Genomic DNA, 18875 nt, shown 5'->3' on the forward strand with positions numbered 1-18875 from the left:
GATTAATGAGCTGTCTGGTGGACATGTTTTCTCAGAAGGTATGAATGAGAATGGTTGGATGTTTTTAATATAATTCATGCATGCAAACTTCATTCCATGGAGGATGAAAGAAAGGTCATCTCTCTTTCCTCAAGGAAATTATGTCATTACACAATCAGGATTTGGCCTTTGAAGTAGAATAATAGATGGAAGTAGCACATGGTGTCCTTCTTTGAGTCTGTCTACATTTATCAATCATGCTTGAAAATGGTAATGCATCACATACACTGGAGCCTTGATCTTTATTTTGGATGCTGACATGTCTCCATCAGGGATGACTTATACAAAGAAACCACAGGTGGCTGGCAACACAGTGTAAATCTGTGGTGAATTACAGGCATATTCATGTAGTCTGGCTTTTCAATCATTGATTCAGGTCTATATGTGTTACCCTGTCTGCGTCTAAGAATAGGAAACTGGTTATCCTAGCAGCTATATGAAGGCAAATCACAGAGAGATGGTTTTCTGTGCTGAGATCGCTCATGTGGAGACGCGAGAGCTCGTTTTAAATTGGTCTGATTAAGAGGCAGGTGCGATTCACTAAAAATGGTTTTGATTTCCTCTCAGGGGTGATGTAAGGCGTGTAGGGCCCGCTTGAACGCGAGTAACCCCGGCTGTTTTACCGAAAATAACCCGGGCACTGCAGCATCAGCACCGGGCAGCTGCGCAGGTGCGAGCTGTTAAAGAGACAGCGGGGCCTAAATTTCACCCAAAAAAACCTTCCCCGTGTTTACACTGTCTGTGAGCAGCAGGACGTAGAGATGAGACGGAGCCAAACTGAACACCTGTATCAATATTGTGATTAGATGGGGAATCTTATTCACAGCATCCTAATTTCATAGGGTTATTCCCATTTCTCTCATTTCCCCAGAGACAGCACCCCCCAAAGTAGCACCAGAATAGAAAATGTAATACTTAAAAGGTTTAAATTGGCATCTGAGAGACTAATTTAACAAAACAGGCCATGACGGTCAACCTGATCGGAATCAATTCAATTAACTGTGGAGTAATTGCTTCTTTTAGGTCAGAGCCCTAGTCTTAAATCACCATAATATCCTGAGAATGTTCTCACATGCGCTTAAAATGTGTCTGTGGTGCTCTAGAGAGTTTTATCTGCGAGACTATATTCATCCTAAAACATGAGGTCAGAAACTGCCTGAGGATTAGGAGGAAACAATCCAAACCAAAACATTGTGTTTTTCCTCCAGTAGCATCCTGCCAGCAACGCCCTGTAGGCTATCCGGCGTGCGTACCACACAGACGCACTAACCGGTGAGAGGCTGCTATATCGAGCTGCTGCTGATGCTGATGCTGATGCTGCTGCTGCTGCTGCTGCTGCTGAAGCATCTGCAGCACTGTTTGGTTGTTTTTGTTTCATTCCAGATGTCAGAGACGGAGAATTGTCATCAACACCGCTGCTAGAAAAAAAAAAAAAAAAAAAAAAAAGATGTGTGTGAGTGTTGCGACGCGTGTTCAGGACGGATGGATTTCATGAGAGGAATAATCCTGCTGAGGAAAAAAAAATATGACAGGCATCCTGTTCCCCTGGCGATTCTCAGGGATGCAGTCATAGTTTGAGGCCGGACATGATTTTAATCTGTGGAGTTGCTGCGGGATGGTGCGCGCCGCACCCCGAGAGATATTGATGAGGAGAACACGGCTCGGTCCTTAAATGCCTCTCAACCGATCCGGATTTTTCCTGGGCAGTGAGCATCTTGTTGTTGTTGTTGGGGCTTTTTTTTCTAATTTTTTTTCGGCTGACTGGGACGGTTTTGGGGACCTTCTGATGTGGAGGTATTGTGCTGTTTTGTCTGAAGGGATCAACTGAGCACTGTTGCTCTCTTACACCGGGAGAGGAGAGCAGGCTGAGCTTCTCACCTGGTCATTTCAACACACAAGTATGTGCAATGTGCGTGCGTGTGTGCGTGTGCATGTTTGATGCAAACTGTGGGAATGACTGGTCAACTCACAGTACTCTAAATATGTCCTCAGAACATTCATTTATGATTCATCTACCTTCAAAAAAAAGTCCAATTCCCCCACTGCTCTGTCATTTTCCAGCCTAAAGACTTCCTCATGTTTTCATTCTCATCAGTTTGCTGTTAACAGGTGTTTTCTTCAGAAGCATCCCTCATCACTCACAAGTCATTGCAGAGCACAGAATCACCACACCAGTGCAAAGCTGGATACATTTAATAACCATATTTCATCCATTATAGGAGACTTTTACTATTTGCTCACGTGTCCTGGCTTTGGAGCCGCACATGACAGAATAGGAGGCCTTCATCTAACTGAGAGGCCATTCAAGTATGTCAGTGTTTTACAGAGCTTACTGTACATGCAGGCTGGTAATGGAAATTCACTAATGGCAGGGTGATCAATAGAAGCCGTGGTCAGTTTTCTTCACTTGCCCTCTTCACATGAGGATATTTTATTACACACACAGTATAGGTGCTAGACGGTAGCTGGAGAGTACTACAAGTCTGAGTGGCATTGGGTGACAGACGTGAATGTTTTTACAAACTGATTATGTGTACACAATGTGATATGAGTTTAGAATATGAGAGTCAGTCATATACATTTGTGGCTGCTGGTTTTGAGGTTTTCTTTGCTCAATAGTGTTTTCTCTCATCTTTTTGCCACTGATGAGAGTGGTGACTGTATCATATTCGTGAGTATTCACCACTGTGACCTTGTTTCTGGCATGAAAGGTGTCACAAAATGATTGTAGTAAGTACAAGGACAAGCATCCGAATGTGCCAATCACAACTTTGTGAAAAGATGTCTGATGGAGCAGCTGCAAATATGTCAGAAGTAGAACAAACAGTACAGCTTCATTGATTCATTTGTGACCCAGAAGACTAAACAGACTTTATTAGCTTGTCTTTCTGTGACCATGTGATGTTAACTTTATTTGCTCAAAATGTTCAAAGCAGTCCCAAAGGTGTTCTTTCCTTAATGGTGATTTTAAAGCCAATTTCAGTTCTATTATGTACGACTGTTTCTTAACTATTTGGACAGAATCTCATTATATTAGCTGTGTTATTTGATTATTCCTTGCACTACTCTCAGTACTAATGAGACTGTAAGAAGGAAAATAATTATTGTCAGCTATAAATTGGAGGTATTTTAAAATATATTGGTTGATGCATCTCTTATTGCAAAATTCCACTGTACCAGACTCATAAAGCGAAAGATGTTTCCATTAGAGCCTGACAGATAAGTTAGCTGGGCCGATATTTCTGGCTGATGTTAGTTTATAAAAGATATATCGATGTGTACATGTCAATTGATGACAAACAAGAACTTGCAGCACAGAAATGTCAAAGTTATGTTTGAGTTCATATAAAAATCGTGTTGAATATACACAGTTTGTCCAGGAGAAAGCATTGACAAATTAATTTTTGAATTGTAAAATGTCCCATCCAGCAAGTCACTACATCGTAGTGACAATTCTTTAAAAAAAATGAATTTAAGTGATCCTGGTGAGTTAGTATACTATTTCAATTAAATGGCACCATATAATATAATATACCATATAATATAGGCATCATGGCCTGTAAAAGTTCATCTCTGGAAGAAATCATCCTCAGGCTACTGACTTCTGTAAGAAATTAGGTTATCAAACTTCAGTTTCCAAATCACAATCTGAAGCCATGTGACATTGCTGTAAGTAAACCACAGTCAACAAGCAAGTTCTGTATTAATGCTTCAGCACCAAAGCTTAAACATAGTCATTAATAAACATAAATATTTCTTGACTTAGTAGAAGTATTTCCAATGTCATGCATTTTCTTAAATGTTAAATCTCACATTTGTATTATAAAACGTACTTTGCATGTATAGTACTTTTTAGTAAATATTTTAAGTCCACCTTCAACTTGACTGTGGTTCCATTAGTGAGTAGGATAAATATAATTAGTTCACAGTTAACATTGTCAGCCCATTAGTTTCACTGATATCATTTAAACATGAGCATAAACAATCAACTCATAACTGCAACGCTCTTTATTCACGGCTAGAATACTAATCGAAAGTAGGCCAGTTGATTAACTTTTGAAGCAAATGTTTGAATCGTGCACATAATCCTCTTCATTAATTACATAGAGTATTTTTTGTTGAATAATTACTGACTTTTACTTGAATAATGAAGAGACAGTAACATGATGTCATGGAAACAATGTGTTGTTATAGTTTCAGATTATTGGAAAGCTAATGGATTGGCAGACTGCTACATGGTTTAACAGGCACTTCAGACAGGCCGCCTCGTCTAGGAGGAAATTTATGTGAATCAGCAGTATAACGGTGCCATGTGGCTGAAACCAGATCCCAACTCCTCACACTCAGAATCTCATTCCACTCAACCAGCCAGTCCATAGAATAAACTATAATCAGATCATGTCCAGCACCTGGTTTTGAGAAGACATCTGCGCTCATGCTAAAATCATTCCTACAACAAACCTTTGTGTCCACACATCTGCTGAGGCAGCAGTTTCCTGTGGAGGCCAATCAGTCAGTCGACCAACTAGAAAACAAATTAAAAGAATCAGAAAATGACATGTTTGTCTCTTTTACTTGCCAATGTTTGGATGGATTTAATTTCATTTCATCTGTCTTATTGCTGTGTCTGTCATATTTTTTTTCAATATTATTTCTAATTGAATCTCTAAAGCACTTGAAATAAAAACCCTTGCTGTCAGACTTGGTTGCTAATTTTTCACTAATTTTTTAAGTTTTTAAAAAAAAAAAAAAAAAAATCATTGACCTAATTAACTATTCTGTTCCATTTCCATATGTTAGAAATTTCAAAAGGAAAATGCACTTGGTAGTGTGTTGGTGCATAAGATGTTAGGGGAAATCATTTACATGAAGGAATTTGTCAGGTAAAAATAAATCTGTATCTGAGGTTCTTCATATATGAAAGTGTAGGCTGTAATATGAAGCAGGATTGATGTAAAAAAAAAAAAAAAAAAGAAAAAAAGAAAGAAACATCCTCCTCTGAAGCAGGAGAGTAGAATTAAGCTTGAAAACAGTTTTGTAAACTGACATGTCTGTGCTCCTTTGCAGCCTTTCAGCATGGCTGAGAGAACACTGGAGCAGGGCACGGTCAGCATCCCCATGGAGGAGACCAAACTCCCTGGCGGCACGCCTCAGGAGGCGCCCCTGCTCACCCACCTGAAGAAAGTGGAGAACCACATCACTGAGGCTCAGCGCTTCTCCCACCTCCCACGCCGCTCTGCTGTGGACCTGGAGTTCAATGAGCTCTCCTACACCATCCGAGAGGGTCCCTGGTGGAGGAGAAGAGGTACTGCAAGCTCAGTTCACATAGTAACCGTGATGGATGAGCAAGCGAGCACCACCCATGACGACCAATGGTTGGAGTGCAGAAATTTCAAGGGAGGCATTTAAAAGCTTTTGTGACGTTTAAGAGAAATATTTTTCCCTTCGTGTCTCTTGCCTTGCTCTAATGTTCTGACACATGTAGCACAGCCCAGTCTCCCCACCCTCATCCCCCTACACACACACTCAGACTTCCACCATGTTGTAGCAGGCAGTGTGCCTTTAAGCTTTGCTGCACTCAGCAGAGTTTAGACATAGTAAATAATTTACACTTGCAGGTTGGCACACTGCTTGCCTCTCTTTTTCCTGTGTTGTCTGACGATAGGCGGTGGCAGTGAGTCAGGCCCACGATTGATCCGCTCATGAAATATGAACAGCATTTAAACTCACCACCCTTATTAATGATGAGACTTTGAGTCTCCAACCTTTGGTCATATCTGCTTTTCAGCTAAACCACCCTCTGTAAACTATAATGTATAGCTGCTCTGTATATTTTGCAGGGTGGGGATAGAGGACTTCAGAGGAATCCTTTATTTACATTCCCCTCATAGTATCCTTAAGAGAGGCCATGCATGATGTATTGCAGGTATTCTTGTGCTATTTTCAGTCTTGTGTAATGTGGATGTGCATTTTAAAAGCCCGGCAGAGGAGTGTGTGTTGTTCCATTGTGAAACCTGAATGTAGAGAGAGTATTCATGAGGAGCATCATGGATAGAAAGGGGAGCAGCAGGGGATTCTTGAGCAGCGGTCAATAAATCAGCTTTTATCTGTGCATTGATGCACACACTTTTCCTTTCTCATCATCAAAATCAACCTGTGGTTTCTGCCTTTGTCTGTGTTGTCTCTTTGGGGGGGCCCCGCCTCAGTTTATCAGGCTGACGATGTGCGAACAGGAAGTGTCTGAGCTATTACTAATTAAGCGGTGCCTTTCATGAAGAGGCTCTCTTGCTGTTTTACCCTCTTTACAATCTCTTGTATACATACTGCGCCTTATAACGCCCCTCTGCTTCTCCAATTACATCTGCCACTCACAGAAAATAACAAGCCGCGCCTAACTTCATAAACACTGTGTTGCTTATGTTTGACATATGCTGTAGTTCATTCTGAGGGGCTTCTTGGTGTTTTTCTGTCATTTAACCAGCTAAGCTCAAAGCTGATTCTCTGCAGTGCCTGTCTGCCTGATCAAAGCTTTAAAACAGGTGTAATCACACACACTTTTGTAGTCAGTGATTATTCCTCCTTGAGGAAAAAAAAACACATCACTGCTGCTGAATCATATGCTGAAGTTGGTAGAGGAGAAAAAGGATGACATGCAGCCCGAACCATGATCCTTGAACCCATGATGTCAGATGTGATTCCATGTTTTTTAGCCTTTGAGTCACTGAAACACTACTTATGAGTCATTTCTAAAAATGTCTGTGACAAACAGCGAGGGATTACCTGGAGAGGGCCGTGTATGATTTCACTTTGTTCCGTAAATTAAATTCACAGGATGATACTGTAAATGTAGAGTTGCTTCTTTTCTTGGTAGAACAGTAAAAAGGGGTCAGAAAGGTTAGCTGATGTATGAGCTGCCCTCTGTCTGCATTTGTTATTATAGGCTCTTCTTGGTGAGGGCAGCCATTTATCCGTGTTAGGATAAAGCTGCTGTGACCTGCTTTCATCTTGAGGGTGTTCTCCTCCCACGGGAGATAACTGGTGAAACACTATAGCTCAGCTGTGAAAGGGGAAAGACAGGAAGAGGGAGGGAGAGCATGAAGATGTTTACATGCCTGTAGGTGATTACTGCTCTGCATTTTGCTATTTACTAAGAGTTGCTTCTCTGCACCTGCGTTGATGATTTGAGTTTGTCAGGAGGAAGAGGAGTGTTGTCATCGTACAGAGATGAAATCGCATCACATGCTCTGTGCTGCTTTTAAAACACATAATGCACATAACTCAAATTTATGAGTGATGCAAAGTAATCCATGCTGCATTTATCATCATTTTTGTTCAGAGTGGCAATTAAAATTTATTATTAAGGTTTCATCAGATTCTGTATGTGCAGCTCACAGTTGTGTTGATGTATAGCAGTCTTGTATTTGCTTATTTCACCTGTTTTCCAGTCAAATGTATCTTCAGACAAGGGCAAGTCAAGCAATGCACTATGTATTTGTTATATAAAGAATAGTAGCACCAGCCTGAGTTTGTTAAATGTCCTCATGAGTTAGTATAGAGGAGGAAGGCCCAGTGGCAAAAATATCATGCTTCATTTTGCTTCATTCTGTGTGTACAATTTCACAGCTTGGACAAATTCATTTAATAATGTGCCAGCAGCTTAATAGACTTGTTCCTGTCTTTGAACCACTTACTGTTAATCATTATTACTTGAATTTGCTTGAGCTGAGTTGAATTATGCAGTTATATGTAGTTTAAATATATGCACTTAATCATCATCATTAAATATCATGTGCACATGATTCGTTAATACAAACGAGTTATCGCTTATGATGATGGAAGGTTATGGAACAAGATAAATATAAAATGTACCAATATAAAAGAAGCACCCATAACTCATTGCATCTCAGAAAATTTAATCAAAGAGCCCATTTGTCAAAGATTTTGTGTAATGAGATTAGAATTAAATTAGAGAATTTAGATTGACTGTAGTAAAGAAGCAAATCTTAATTAAGCGTGAGGGAAAATAAACATTTGTTCAGATCATACTGCATATAAACATTTGGTTTCTGGAAACATTATATTCCAGGTGTGTGAATTAAGTTGTCATCTGTCTCAAGGCTCCAAATTGAAGCATTTGATGACCTGCACCTCAATCATGACTCATAATAATTTGTCTAGCAATTACTTTGAGATTACCTGTGAGACCAGGCTGAGAACACTGAGCGTTTACTGTCACACGCTGCTACATCAGTGTGTCTCTGTGGTGTCAGGAGTGGACGGTGAGGTTAGCTACATACTCTGTGGCTCCCATGAGACTGGGTGATCAGGATGTGCCTGCAGCCTCGCACAGATAAGACCGTTATTATGCACGACCTACAGCACCGGGTTAGATCATCAGTATGCACCACATGCCAAAGCAGGGCTGCCTCACTGACAGCAGGCTGCTCTGATGTCTGAGTGGAGACTGTCTGATGTAATAACACTACGAGGGAGGGGGGGGCACTGCCATTAGGCTACTTTACTCATAGAGTGAGGGTTTAGGGGGGCTGGCAGATCTGCTGAGACCCTAATTACACAGTTTGAGACAGGAAGAAGCATCCCTGCAGGCAGTGAATAGATGGGTGAGGCGAGGGAGACGGGTGACAACAAGGCAGGATACTTATTGTCCTTTTTAACTCTCCATATCTGGAAGCTTTCAGAATTTGTCAGTTCTAAAACTGGTTGTTTTACTGTCTCCACAGTGCTTTAAGCAGCACAAAGGTCAGGAAATGCGTCACTAAAAAACCAGAGCCATCTTCATCAGCAGGCCACACCACTACAACCATTATATATTTATTGCTGAGAATAATGCCTTTGGTTTTTCTGTTGGCGCCACTGAGTGCATTATGATATTAAATCTTTCTGTGGTCGTATTTCTTTTTTAAGGTTTTTTTTTTTTTTGAACATTTTAATTCCTCACAGCCTATTCCAGTTGACGTTGAATTCTTTGTTCTGCCCAGATACTCCTATTTTCTATTTTTTTTTAAATGGTGGTTGTAATCAGTGTAGCCTGGACAAGTAATATATTTTGTAATTTGATTTAGTTATAATGATTAAGATAATGTTTATATACTGTACATGACAGCACATTTGCTGGACCTCTTAAGATCGACAGCACTGCTAGCTCTGCAGATTCAGATTTAGCAGCCTGTGACTTCCCCCAGCTGGGGTGAAATTAGGCTCTGACTACTATCTGAATAACCAACCATAGAAACACTTAAAGAACCAGCGCAGCACAGCTCAGTAAATTACAACCAGGGTTCAATGTCTCACTGTCACAAGGTTATAAAGGTGTAATAGTGAGCAGACTTATAATTGACCAAGCAGATGGACACTGACTGTAAAATTAGCACAGGAAAATGCAAACTGAATACAAAATGTGAAATGATTTCATCAGTTATTATTCTTGTCCTCACATTGCTTTCACATCTGGTTTTTGAGTGTTTTCTCTTTACAATTAATTTTTCAATTGAGTAATCTGAAACTCAATACTCTATACAAGAGTACACACAAACTAAAAATGGAATCTCATCCCTTGATAGTTTACCTGTCTCCCTGTGATGTGCAAGAGTGGTACAATGTAACGCAAATTAGCTCTTAAAATGAAACTTTTATACGCTTGCTTTTGTGCTTATATCTTTATATCTTTACTGGTCTTGCTTTTTAATGTGGTTTCACTAATTATTTCCTTCTCTTTATCTGCTTGACATTCCTTGGTGCCATAAAAATATAAGAGTACTGTCAGTAAATGTTGTTGTGGATGTTCAAAATACACCCAGGAAAGACATATTTGTTGACAATGTGAAAAACAATGTAACATAAATGTGTTTCTTGTAAATTGGCTAGAATAGTCAATATAAAGAAATAATTTATTGATACCAGTCGATCAATAATGGCTTTTTTAGACCCCCTGACATGTGTCAAAAAAGATACACACAAACTTTGGAGTTAAATGCCCGACAAACAATTTAAGACCAATAACAGCAATGTAAATAATTGGTCTTTTTCCTCATTGTCAGGTTACAAAGCCCTCCTCAAGTGTCTGTCTGGAAGATTCAACAGCAGAGAGCTGATCGGCATCATGGGGCCTTCTGGAGCCGGGAAATCCACTTTGATGAATATTCTGGCGGGGTACAGGTGAGACTAAGACCTGTATGATGTTTGTGCAGATCCCTGAACAGCTGGCGTATTTGCATAAGATCATTTTTTGACTTCATTTAGTGATTTGTGTGCACAGATCAGCCTATACCCTGCTTAGAAAATGGCTGCAGGATCAGTTAGTTTTCTGTTTGGAAACAGGGAGACGGGCATGAAGGGTCAGATCCTGGTGAACGGCCGACCGAGGGACCTGAGGACCTTCAGGAAGATGTCCTGCTACATCATGCAGGATGACATGCTGCTGCCACACCTCACTACGAGGGAGGCCATGATGGTGAGGTCATCAAAAAAATAACTCCCATTCCTCATTGATGCCAAATGTTCAGCAATCAAATAACATGCTGTGCTCTGTCTTTTAGGTTTCTGCCAATCTGAAACTGAATGAGAGCGTTCAGGTCAAAAAAGAACTTGTAAGTTTGAATATATTGATTGCACTACAATATTACATTGATTGTTGCATCAATGTAATGATGTACTTTATTATTTTAGTAAAAAAAATGACCAGAATTTCAAGAAATGTATCTACATCACAACATATATCAATACTGCAATGTAGGTCATATATAATAGAAGAAGAAGAACCATATTGTCTACCCCTGTTGTCAGTTCCATACTTGCTTCCTCATGTATGACACACTTGTCTGTTTGTGTGTAAGGTGGATGAGATCTTGACCGCTCTGGGCCTTCTGGACTGCGCTCAGACACGCACTAACTCTCTCTCTGGGGGCCAGTGTAAAAGACTGGCCATCGCCCTCGAGCTGGTCAACAATCCTCCTGTCATGTTCTTTGATGAGCCCACCAGGTATGATATCACTGACCTAATTTCCTACCTAGAGTAATTGTAATCTCAACATAAATCCAGACTGAATACTACATCTGTCTCATCTTGTTTCCCATCCTAGTGGCCTGGACAGCGCATCCTGCTTCCAGGTCGTTTCCCTCATGAAGTCTCTGGCTCAGGGAGGACGGACAATCATCTGCACCATTCATCAACCTAGTGCCAAGCTCTTTGAGATGTTTGATAAGGTATAACCTGAGTGCTTATAGTGCTGGACACTTCCAGCTTTCCATTAGCTGCTGCTCAGACCAAGGCACTACAGGTTAGCGTGATTCATTTTATCCAGCTGACGAGCAGCACCATAGTCGATATCCCAGCCTGTTGTTTTGTCAGTTGTTCATATATTATTCAGAGACTCAGTGTGTAGGAAACTATGTTGATTACTCTGTACCCTTGTTGTTCCTCCACCAGCTGTACATCCTCAGTCAGGGTCAGTGCATATACAAGGGCACAGTCCCTTACCTCATCCCTTATCTGAAGAATCTGGGCCTCCACTGCCCGACGTATCACAATCCTGCTGACTTCAGTAAGTCCTGCGTCTCCTTGAGTACAAGTTTATGTGCGAGTATCTTTTTCTGTGTAATTGTCCTCACTTGCTTGTCCTTCATGTTCCTCCAGTCATTGAGGTGGCGTCAGGAGAGTACGGAGACTTGAATCCAGTGCTGTTTGAGGCAGTCCAGGGTGGACTGTGCTCCGAGGCGGGCAAAAAGAATTCCAGAGACAAGAGCGACCCTTCCTGTCACTCTCAGTGTCACAGTGTGAGTGATGCACGCCATTGTGTCTGTGTTATATCAACAGCAATCATAGCTTCATATCCTATAATAACAAAAAATGAAAGCTCTCCAACCACAGAGCACTTCAAATGTTCGCTTTTATTCAGCCCAAAGAATTGTTCGATGAGAGGAAATTACATTTGGTTTCATTAGATTTCTTCAGTGGTTTCTGATGGATTAACTGCATTCATTAAACAATGAGCGATCTACTCATTTACATGAAATATGCAGGCAGATATGTCAACTCTACAAAGCCACAGTGTGATAGAAATGATAAATGTTCTCCTTATTAAACAAATTTTAATAAAGTAGTCTAGATGCTCTTATTTCAAGGTGGACTCTCTTTTCACTTGAAGTCTACTGGAGACTAAAGGTGCTCTACTTATTTGAACCAATAAAGGAAAAACCCAAATTTAACGCCCACTGAATTGTGTTACATTCATAAACTGTTACCCTTCCCTCTCCACATTATTGCTCATTTTTTCCTAAACAGTTCCTCCTCTCCTCCAGTCCATTAATTTGTCTCCTCAGCCTCCTCTCGCTGTCTCCCTTTCTCAGCTTCATGGGTCGCTTTTGATAAGAGCACCAGCTAGATGCTGAAACTGTAAACGTAAACCACAAGAGCTCTCTGTTAAACCACTACCCCTGCATGGTGCAGTTTTGCTTATCTACTCCTTTAAACATTTTTCACTTTAATGATTTTCTCTGTTGCCCTTTCTAACTTGATATGGGTGTTTATATGTAGGCATCAGCCAGCAACGCTAACCATAAACAAAGAGATTATAATGTTTTTCTATTCCTATATATGTCCATATCCTCATTTTCTTCTTTGGTTACATGATTTAACATAATATTGAACAGTAGAAACATTTTGCATTAACTTGTCAGCTTACATTCAAAGTGAACTTTGTCTCCTGCATCAGTCTGACACATATTGAATCACTGATAAACAGTCATGAACTCAAATAACACATATTTCTTGAATGACAAAAAATACACAGATGTTACATGAAAAACTTTCTAATTAAATAAATTCAGACTCTCCTCTACTCTTTAGACCAATTGATGATTTACTTGCAGCATGATATAAGAGAGAGTTTAATTTCCTTTTTTGATAATGTTTTTCCCTTTATCTGAGCGTAACTGACTCTTTGTCCTCACTGTCTCTCTCCACAGGAAACAGGAACCCTTGAGAAACATAGCTTTGCCACCAGTTCATTCACACAGTTCTGCATCCTCTTCAAAAGAACCTTCATCACAATATGCAGGGACACGGTAAAATAAATACTCAGCAAACTATTCCTGCTCAAACAGATTCTGACAGTAAAAACATTCAATTCTTGGTATCGATTTAGGGGTTTGATGTCTGTGTCTTTTGCAGGTGCTGACCCACCTCAGGGTGATGTCCCATCTGTGTATTGGAGTACTGATTGGCCTGCTTTATCTCAAAATCGGAAATGATGCCAGCAAGGTCTTCAATAACACTGGCTTCCTCTTCTTCTCCATGCTGTTCCTCATGTTTGCTGCCCTCATGCCCACTGTTGTAACCTGTAAGATGCTTAGTCTTTCGAGGGATTGGAAACATTTGCCTTGTTGTTTTTCTGGAAAATCTCTTAACGCTGCTGTTGTTCTACAGTTCCTCTAGAGATGTCCGTGTTCATGAGGGAACATCTCAACTACTGGTACAGCCTCAAGGCCTACTACCTGGCCAAAACCATGGCTGATGTACCATTCCAGGTAATGTTTCAATGATTTAACACGCCGTAGTTTGGACATGCATGCAGTATAGTTCAAATTACGGACACTAACAAATCTCTTTCACAGGTGCTTTGTCCAATCATGTACTGTAGTATAGTCTACTGGATGACTGAACAGCCCCCAGAGGCAGGTCGCTACCTGCTTTTCATGGCCTTGTCCACATCCACGGCCCTGGTAGCCCAGTCACTGGGTCTGCTTATAGGGGCTGCATCCACGTCCCTGCAGGTAGGCACACCTGCATACCTTAAAGCGGATATATCATGCTTTTTGTGATTTTCTGTTATTTTTATACTGTTATAATGTTGGATGTATAAACATCCAACATGGTCAAAGATCCAAAACTTGAGGTGACTGTGTATAAAAATGCTTCATGAAAGTCAAAAGCCAGGGCTTCAGCCTGTTTGGAAAGTTACCTCTACTTCCCCATCGAACTGATGTCAGATTTTTCGCACATGCCCACCAAGGGCAGTCTGTTCAGCTGTCTTTGTTGCTAAGGTTGTTCCATAGGCTATTCACATTGTCCTCTCACATTTTTCAGATCAGATTTTTGGCTTGAACATGTACGGATATGTTTGAGTAGTTGACATTTTGAGTAAAGAACAAGAAACGTATGTAGCCTCTAGAACGGCCTCCAGTCTGTTGAGGGGTAACCTCCTGAAGCTGGCCAACCAGAACAGAGTGTATTCATCGGGAGGGGGGCCTTAAAGAGACCGGTGCTAAAATGGCCTGTTTCATTTAGAGGCTGAACTGAGGGGCTGTATAAAGGGCCAGTAGTTAAATGAGGAGATTTTTGAAGTGAGAATCATGCAAAGATTCCCAGAATAAAATAATAAAGGTATAGACCTGTAAATGTGCATGATATGTCCCCTTTAAGTATCTGCTTACAAGATATTTCATTGAGACTTTTTTTTTTTCAATGAAATGAATTAAAATTCATTTGTTCCACAGGTGGCGACCTTCGTGGGTCCAGTCACAGCCATACCTGTGCTCCTCTTCTCTGGCTTCTTCGTTAATTTTGACACCATTCCCAAATACCTACAGTGGAGCTCTTATGTCTCATATGTCAGGTACTGTAAGCTATTCTGTTTATATGAGGAATGTTCAACCACTATTATTAGACTTTTACTAAATTTATTTTGGCCATTAGTCTTTGTGGTCATGCTATCTCTGATGTAGAATTGTCCTCTTTAAATGGGTTTATGAGATTTTGTCAAAAATGTCTGCTTTCAGGTATGGCTTTGAAGGGGTGATACTCTCTATCTATGGGATGAACCGGTCAGAGCTGGAGTGTCCGGGTCCGACGTGTAAGTTCCAAAAGCCAGAGGAGGTCCTGCAGCTGCTGGATGTGGAGGATGCAAAGCTCTATGTGGACTTCATGGTGCTGGGGGTTTTCTTCCTGGTGCTCAGACTGGCCACTTACCTGGTCCTGCGCTACAAAGTCAAGTCAGAGCGTTAGGACGTCCACAGGCAACCACTGATGGATTTAGACTCTCGTACATATCCTGGCAGTGCGAGATCATAAGCAAACATATAGCCTCTCATTCTCTGTCTCTATTTCACATACATGTACAGACATACACAAATCCAGCACATAAAATCATTGGGAAGCTGAGCTGCACCATTACCCAAACTGTACAGTACAATATTATCTTTGAAATGGTTTGTTATTCAAGAAAAAGGAAAGTTTAGACTACGGAGTGTCGTGTACCCACCTTCCCATTATTAGTTGTCCTCCAGGTGATAGTATTTCTAAGATGACCATTACTGTGTACCTGCACCATACATGAACAAAATACCCAACAAAGTTACAGAAAGCATGTTTATTTTAACCAAGAAACTGAGATGTGTACTTCTTTGTCCACTTCTGGAAAGTACACCTCTGTGTTAACGGGAAGCCATAGTTGCCATATTGGTGCAGGAGTGCCCAAGTACTTGTTGCCTCTCAATCCAATACCTAAAAAGGTAATCCAAGATCCACATTAGAAGCCCGTTAATTGATTATTGAGCAGCACCCATCACGATGTCCAGATTTCAAGATGGATTCATTCTTATTGCCATCAGGGAAAGTGGAAACTTTCAGTGCCAGAACTTTTGGCAGCCTCTTGCTCTCCTGTAGGATCATTTCATCAGGTATCCTTACTAAGACCCAGAACACGATGGCTTTTCTGTCTGGAATACATTCCTAACAAACCAACTGCAACTGGATGACTTTCCTCATTTTCCATCTCCGATGTGGATAATTTTCATGGCCATTATAGGCCAACCATTGACGGCAGTAGAACATTTAGACATGGATGAAGTGTTTGTAAAAATGTCAATGACTTGCTCCTTATTGTTTCTGCCATAAACGAGGAAGCATTCAGTGAACTGTGAAAATACTTTTGAGCAAAATGTGAAAGCAAGCATGAAAGCTGTTTCCAGCCTGATGCGGAGGGCTGTCCTAATCATACTGGTGGCTAAGAGAAAATGGTGTTTTAGGTTAAGTGCAATATCATCTACTATGGTTAAAAAAAAAGTGATGTTCGTCTAATCAGTGTCACTCTTTTGACACAACTCTTTGAATTGCTTGTTTTCACTCGTTGTATGACTCTTTAGCTGCCTCCTCCCTGAGCTACAAAAGGAAATATCCTTTTCTTTCTCTCCCTCTCTTTCTCTCTGCTTTGCTGATGTCTGACAGATGTGTGTTGTCCAAAACAATGCTAGATACTTGAAATGCTGGCTGGGCAGTTTCCGTGCCTCTGAACTAGAATGATATGAGTTTCCTCTGCTTCAGTGCTCATTGTTTGCACATACACCTTATGTCAACATACTGTTCATGCTGGTTTCTTTCTCTCTGTCTATCTATCTTGCTCTCTCTCTCTCTCACACACACACATACACACACACACACACACACACACATAGACACACACGCATTCACATTTCGCAATGTTTAGAAGAGCCTCTCCTTGTCACAGGGCAATGCAAATATTTTCAAATAGACTTGCTATGAAATATTTCTTACTTAAACTATGCTACTTAGTAATCCTTATTATAATGCATAAAATAATGTGAGTATATAATCAATGATTGTACAGTGGATATGTTATGCTGTAAACAAATGTACATTTGCACTTTTCAATGTATGTTTATTATTTTTTATTTATTTGTATTTAATTTTATTTTTATATATCTACGTATGTGATGAGTGCTGCTTGAAAGTATAACGGGAAAACAGCAACTGAATGTTGCATGTTCACTTTAGGAATGAAATTTATGAAATATTAAATTTCAGACAATAGCGTAATGGCTTTATTTCCTCATCCAAATGTATTTATCCTGCCATGTCTGAGGAGATGCAAATCCTCTGCTTTCTGCAGAACATTTTTAGAATACCTGGAATCAAGTGCGTCACCGGTTTAGATTAAAAAAAACAAAGAAAGAATCAGGAGTGAGATGCTAACATAGATGTGTGTGAAAGGCACGACATGGCAGAAGGGGAGGATAATGAACTACAAGAGTCAACCAAATGTATTGTTATGTAGCTTGTGGGCAGAAAATGGTGCAGCAGGGGAGGTTTGGATTCTGTCATTAATAGCAATAGCCAACATTGTGATGTTTGATTGTTATACCTCCTACTGCTGTGGCGTCAGTCAGTGTATATGTTTTATATTAAGAACTTGATTTTAGTCTTTTTGTTCTTATCTGTTTTATTATGTGCAATAACCATCCACAGGTATTGTAACTCTATGAAAATAACTTCATGAAGGAAAAATGTGAAAATGTTGTTTTTTTTCATCTTTTCATTTAAGTTGTATCTTTGTTACTTCTGTTCAGTAAAAGAGGCAAATTTGGTGTATATGTTTGATCTTAACAATTTAATTAGAGGGATGAAAGTGGAATAACACAAATGTACTGTAGCTGGGTGCTGGATAAGTTAAAGCCACTGGGCACATGTTGCCATTTTAACGTCAGACCCCGTAAAGATAATTGGTTCTTACGTTAGTGCAGGAAAATGTGTAGCATATAAGAGAAATATTACATAAAGTCAGTTTTACTGCCAACACAGCAGATATGTGTTTTAACCTTGCCCGAGTTATATCAAAACCCTGGAGTTGGTAGCAGACCTGCAGGTATGACTTCAGAAAAAGAAACAGCTTCAACCCGGGAACAAAGCAGGGATAATTAGCAGCATCGAAGTCATTAACCAGTCTGGGAAAGTCTCAGCCTGAGGTCTAAAGGCCCGTAGTACCAAAGAACAAAACAAATCATCCTTCCTCTGCTGCAAATGATGAAATATAGTTGGTGCAATTCTGAGTGAGATGATGTTGTCCAATGTTCTCATTAGATTTCTGACCAAAGAAAGCTCTCTGAAAAGGCATTCACAATACTTTTTGGAGTTATTCAAATCCCACTGGAGTTTTCTGAGAAGATCTCTTTGACTCGGATTTAATTTTCACACTCTACTTACTTTGAAGACATCTTACTTGCCTTCTAAACTCTATTTTCAATCCTCCTAAAATTATTGTGTTTCTTGAGAATTGTTTCTTGGTATCCCTTCTAGCTTGGGAAATCTATCGTTATTAACAGATATAATTTGGCTCCGGCGGAGATGCTAAATAATTTAATCTTAATCAAATGTAATCACCTGTAAACAGTATTAAGGGGCTCTGAAAGTGATAGTGTGGGGTGCAGCTGATGAGCGCATGTTCAAATCAATGAAGATCACCTCATTTACACTTTTATTTATCATGTCACTATTTCACCTCCCTGTCATAATAAGCAACCAGACTTTAGTGCACTTTATCATTGTGTGGTAAATATCAATATGCAGGCTATCCCTCAAGAAAGGTTTGTCTGTTTGAACACTAGTACAGGAATGGAAGGCTGTTATACACAGATTATTCTTTTTTTGTCTGAAATCATTTGTTTATCATTTACAGTTTAATATATGGTTTTTCAACTCAAAAAAATGCAAGTTCTGTATACTGAACGCTGTTCTAAGGATTATAATAAAGATCATTTATAACCTTTGCCCTCGCTTGGTGAGGTAATTTGCTCAGACTGCTGTTAGTTCACATGTTTTACTTACAAGGCTTACACTTATCCACAAATCCCCAGTGAAGCCAATTGTGGTTGTGTGAAATGTTACATTTTTAAACATAACCGCGTTTACCACATTTATTCTCTGTATAAATGTGCCATGAGAAAAGAAACATTGCTTCTACCTCTAAGCTCACATGTGTTTTTGTCTTTTTCAGGGGCGTGTTCTGCTTGAATAACTAAAATTA

The 18875-nt window shown here is 40.0% G+C and overlaps 1 protein-coding gene across 2 annotated transcripts; it reads left to right on the plus strand.

Moving 5' to 3' along the window:
- The first annotated feature begins 169 nt into the window (after nt 1–169).
- On the plus strand, nt 170–18618 carry abcg4a (ATP-binding cassette, sub-family G (WHITE), member 4a). Of its 2 annotated transcripts, XM_067607891.1 has the most exons (15): nt 170–1937; nt 5107–5344; nt 10098–10215; nt 10378–10510; nt 10596–10646; nt 10893–11038; nt 11139–11262; nt 11486–11600; nt 11693–11832; nt 13024–13122; nt 13229–13397; nt 13484–13584; nt 13672–13830; nt 14554–14672; nt 14836–18618. In XM_067607891.1, exons 2-15 carry the CDS (start codon nt 5116–5118, stop codon nt 15059–15061), a joined length of 1929 nt encoding a protein of 642 aa, XP_067463992.1. In that variant the 5' UTR covers nt 170–1937; nt 5107–5115; the 3' UTR covers nt 15062–18618. The 2 variants fall into 2 exon arrangements, with proteins under 2 accessions (XP_067463992.1, XP_067463993.1); XM_067607892.1 differs by lacking the exon at nt 170–1937 and having other exon boundaries at nt 4825–5344.
- The last annotated feature ends 257 nt before the right edge of the window (nt 18619–18875 follow it).

This window comes from Thunnus thynnus, chromosome 13 (genome assembly GCF_963924715.1).
Source record: "Thunnus thynnus chromosome 13, fThuThy2.1, whole genome shotgun sequence".
In the NCBI taxonomy this organism is placed as follows: Eukaryota; Metazoa; Chordata; class Actinopteri; order Scombriformes; family Scombridae; genus Thunnus; species Thunnus thynnus.

What these genes read in the sequence shown, in the direction of transcription:
- abcg4a (XM_067607891.1), top strand. Translation starts at nt 5,116, where the DNA reads ATGGCTGAGAGAACACTGGAGCAGGGCACGGTCAGCATCCCCATGGAG. An exon ending in TCTTTGAGATGTTTGATAAG is followed by an intron (nt 11,263 to 11,485) that starts GTATAACCTGAG and finishes TTCCTCCACCAG; the next exon opens with CTGTACATCCTCAGTCAGGG. An exon ending in CTGCATCCACGTCCCTGCAG is followed by an intron (nt 13,831 to 14,553) that starts GTAGGCACACCT and finishes TTTGTTCCACAG; the next exon opens with GTGGCGACCTTCGTGGGTCC.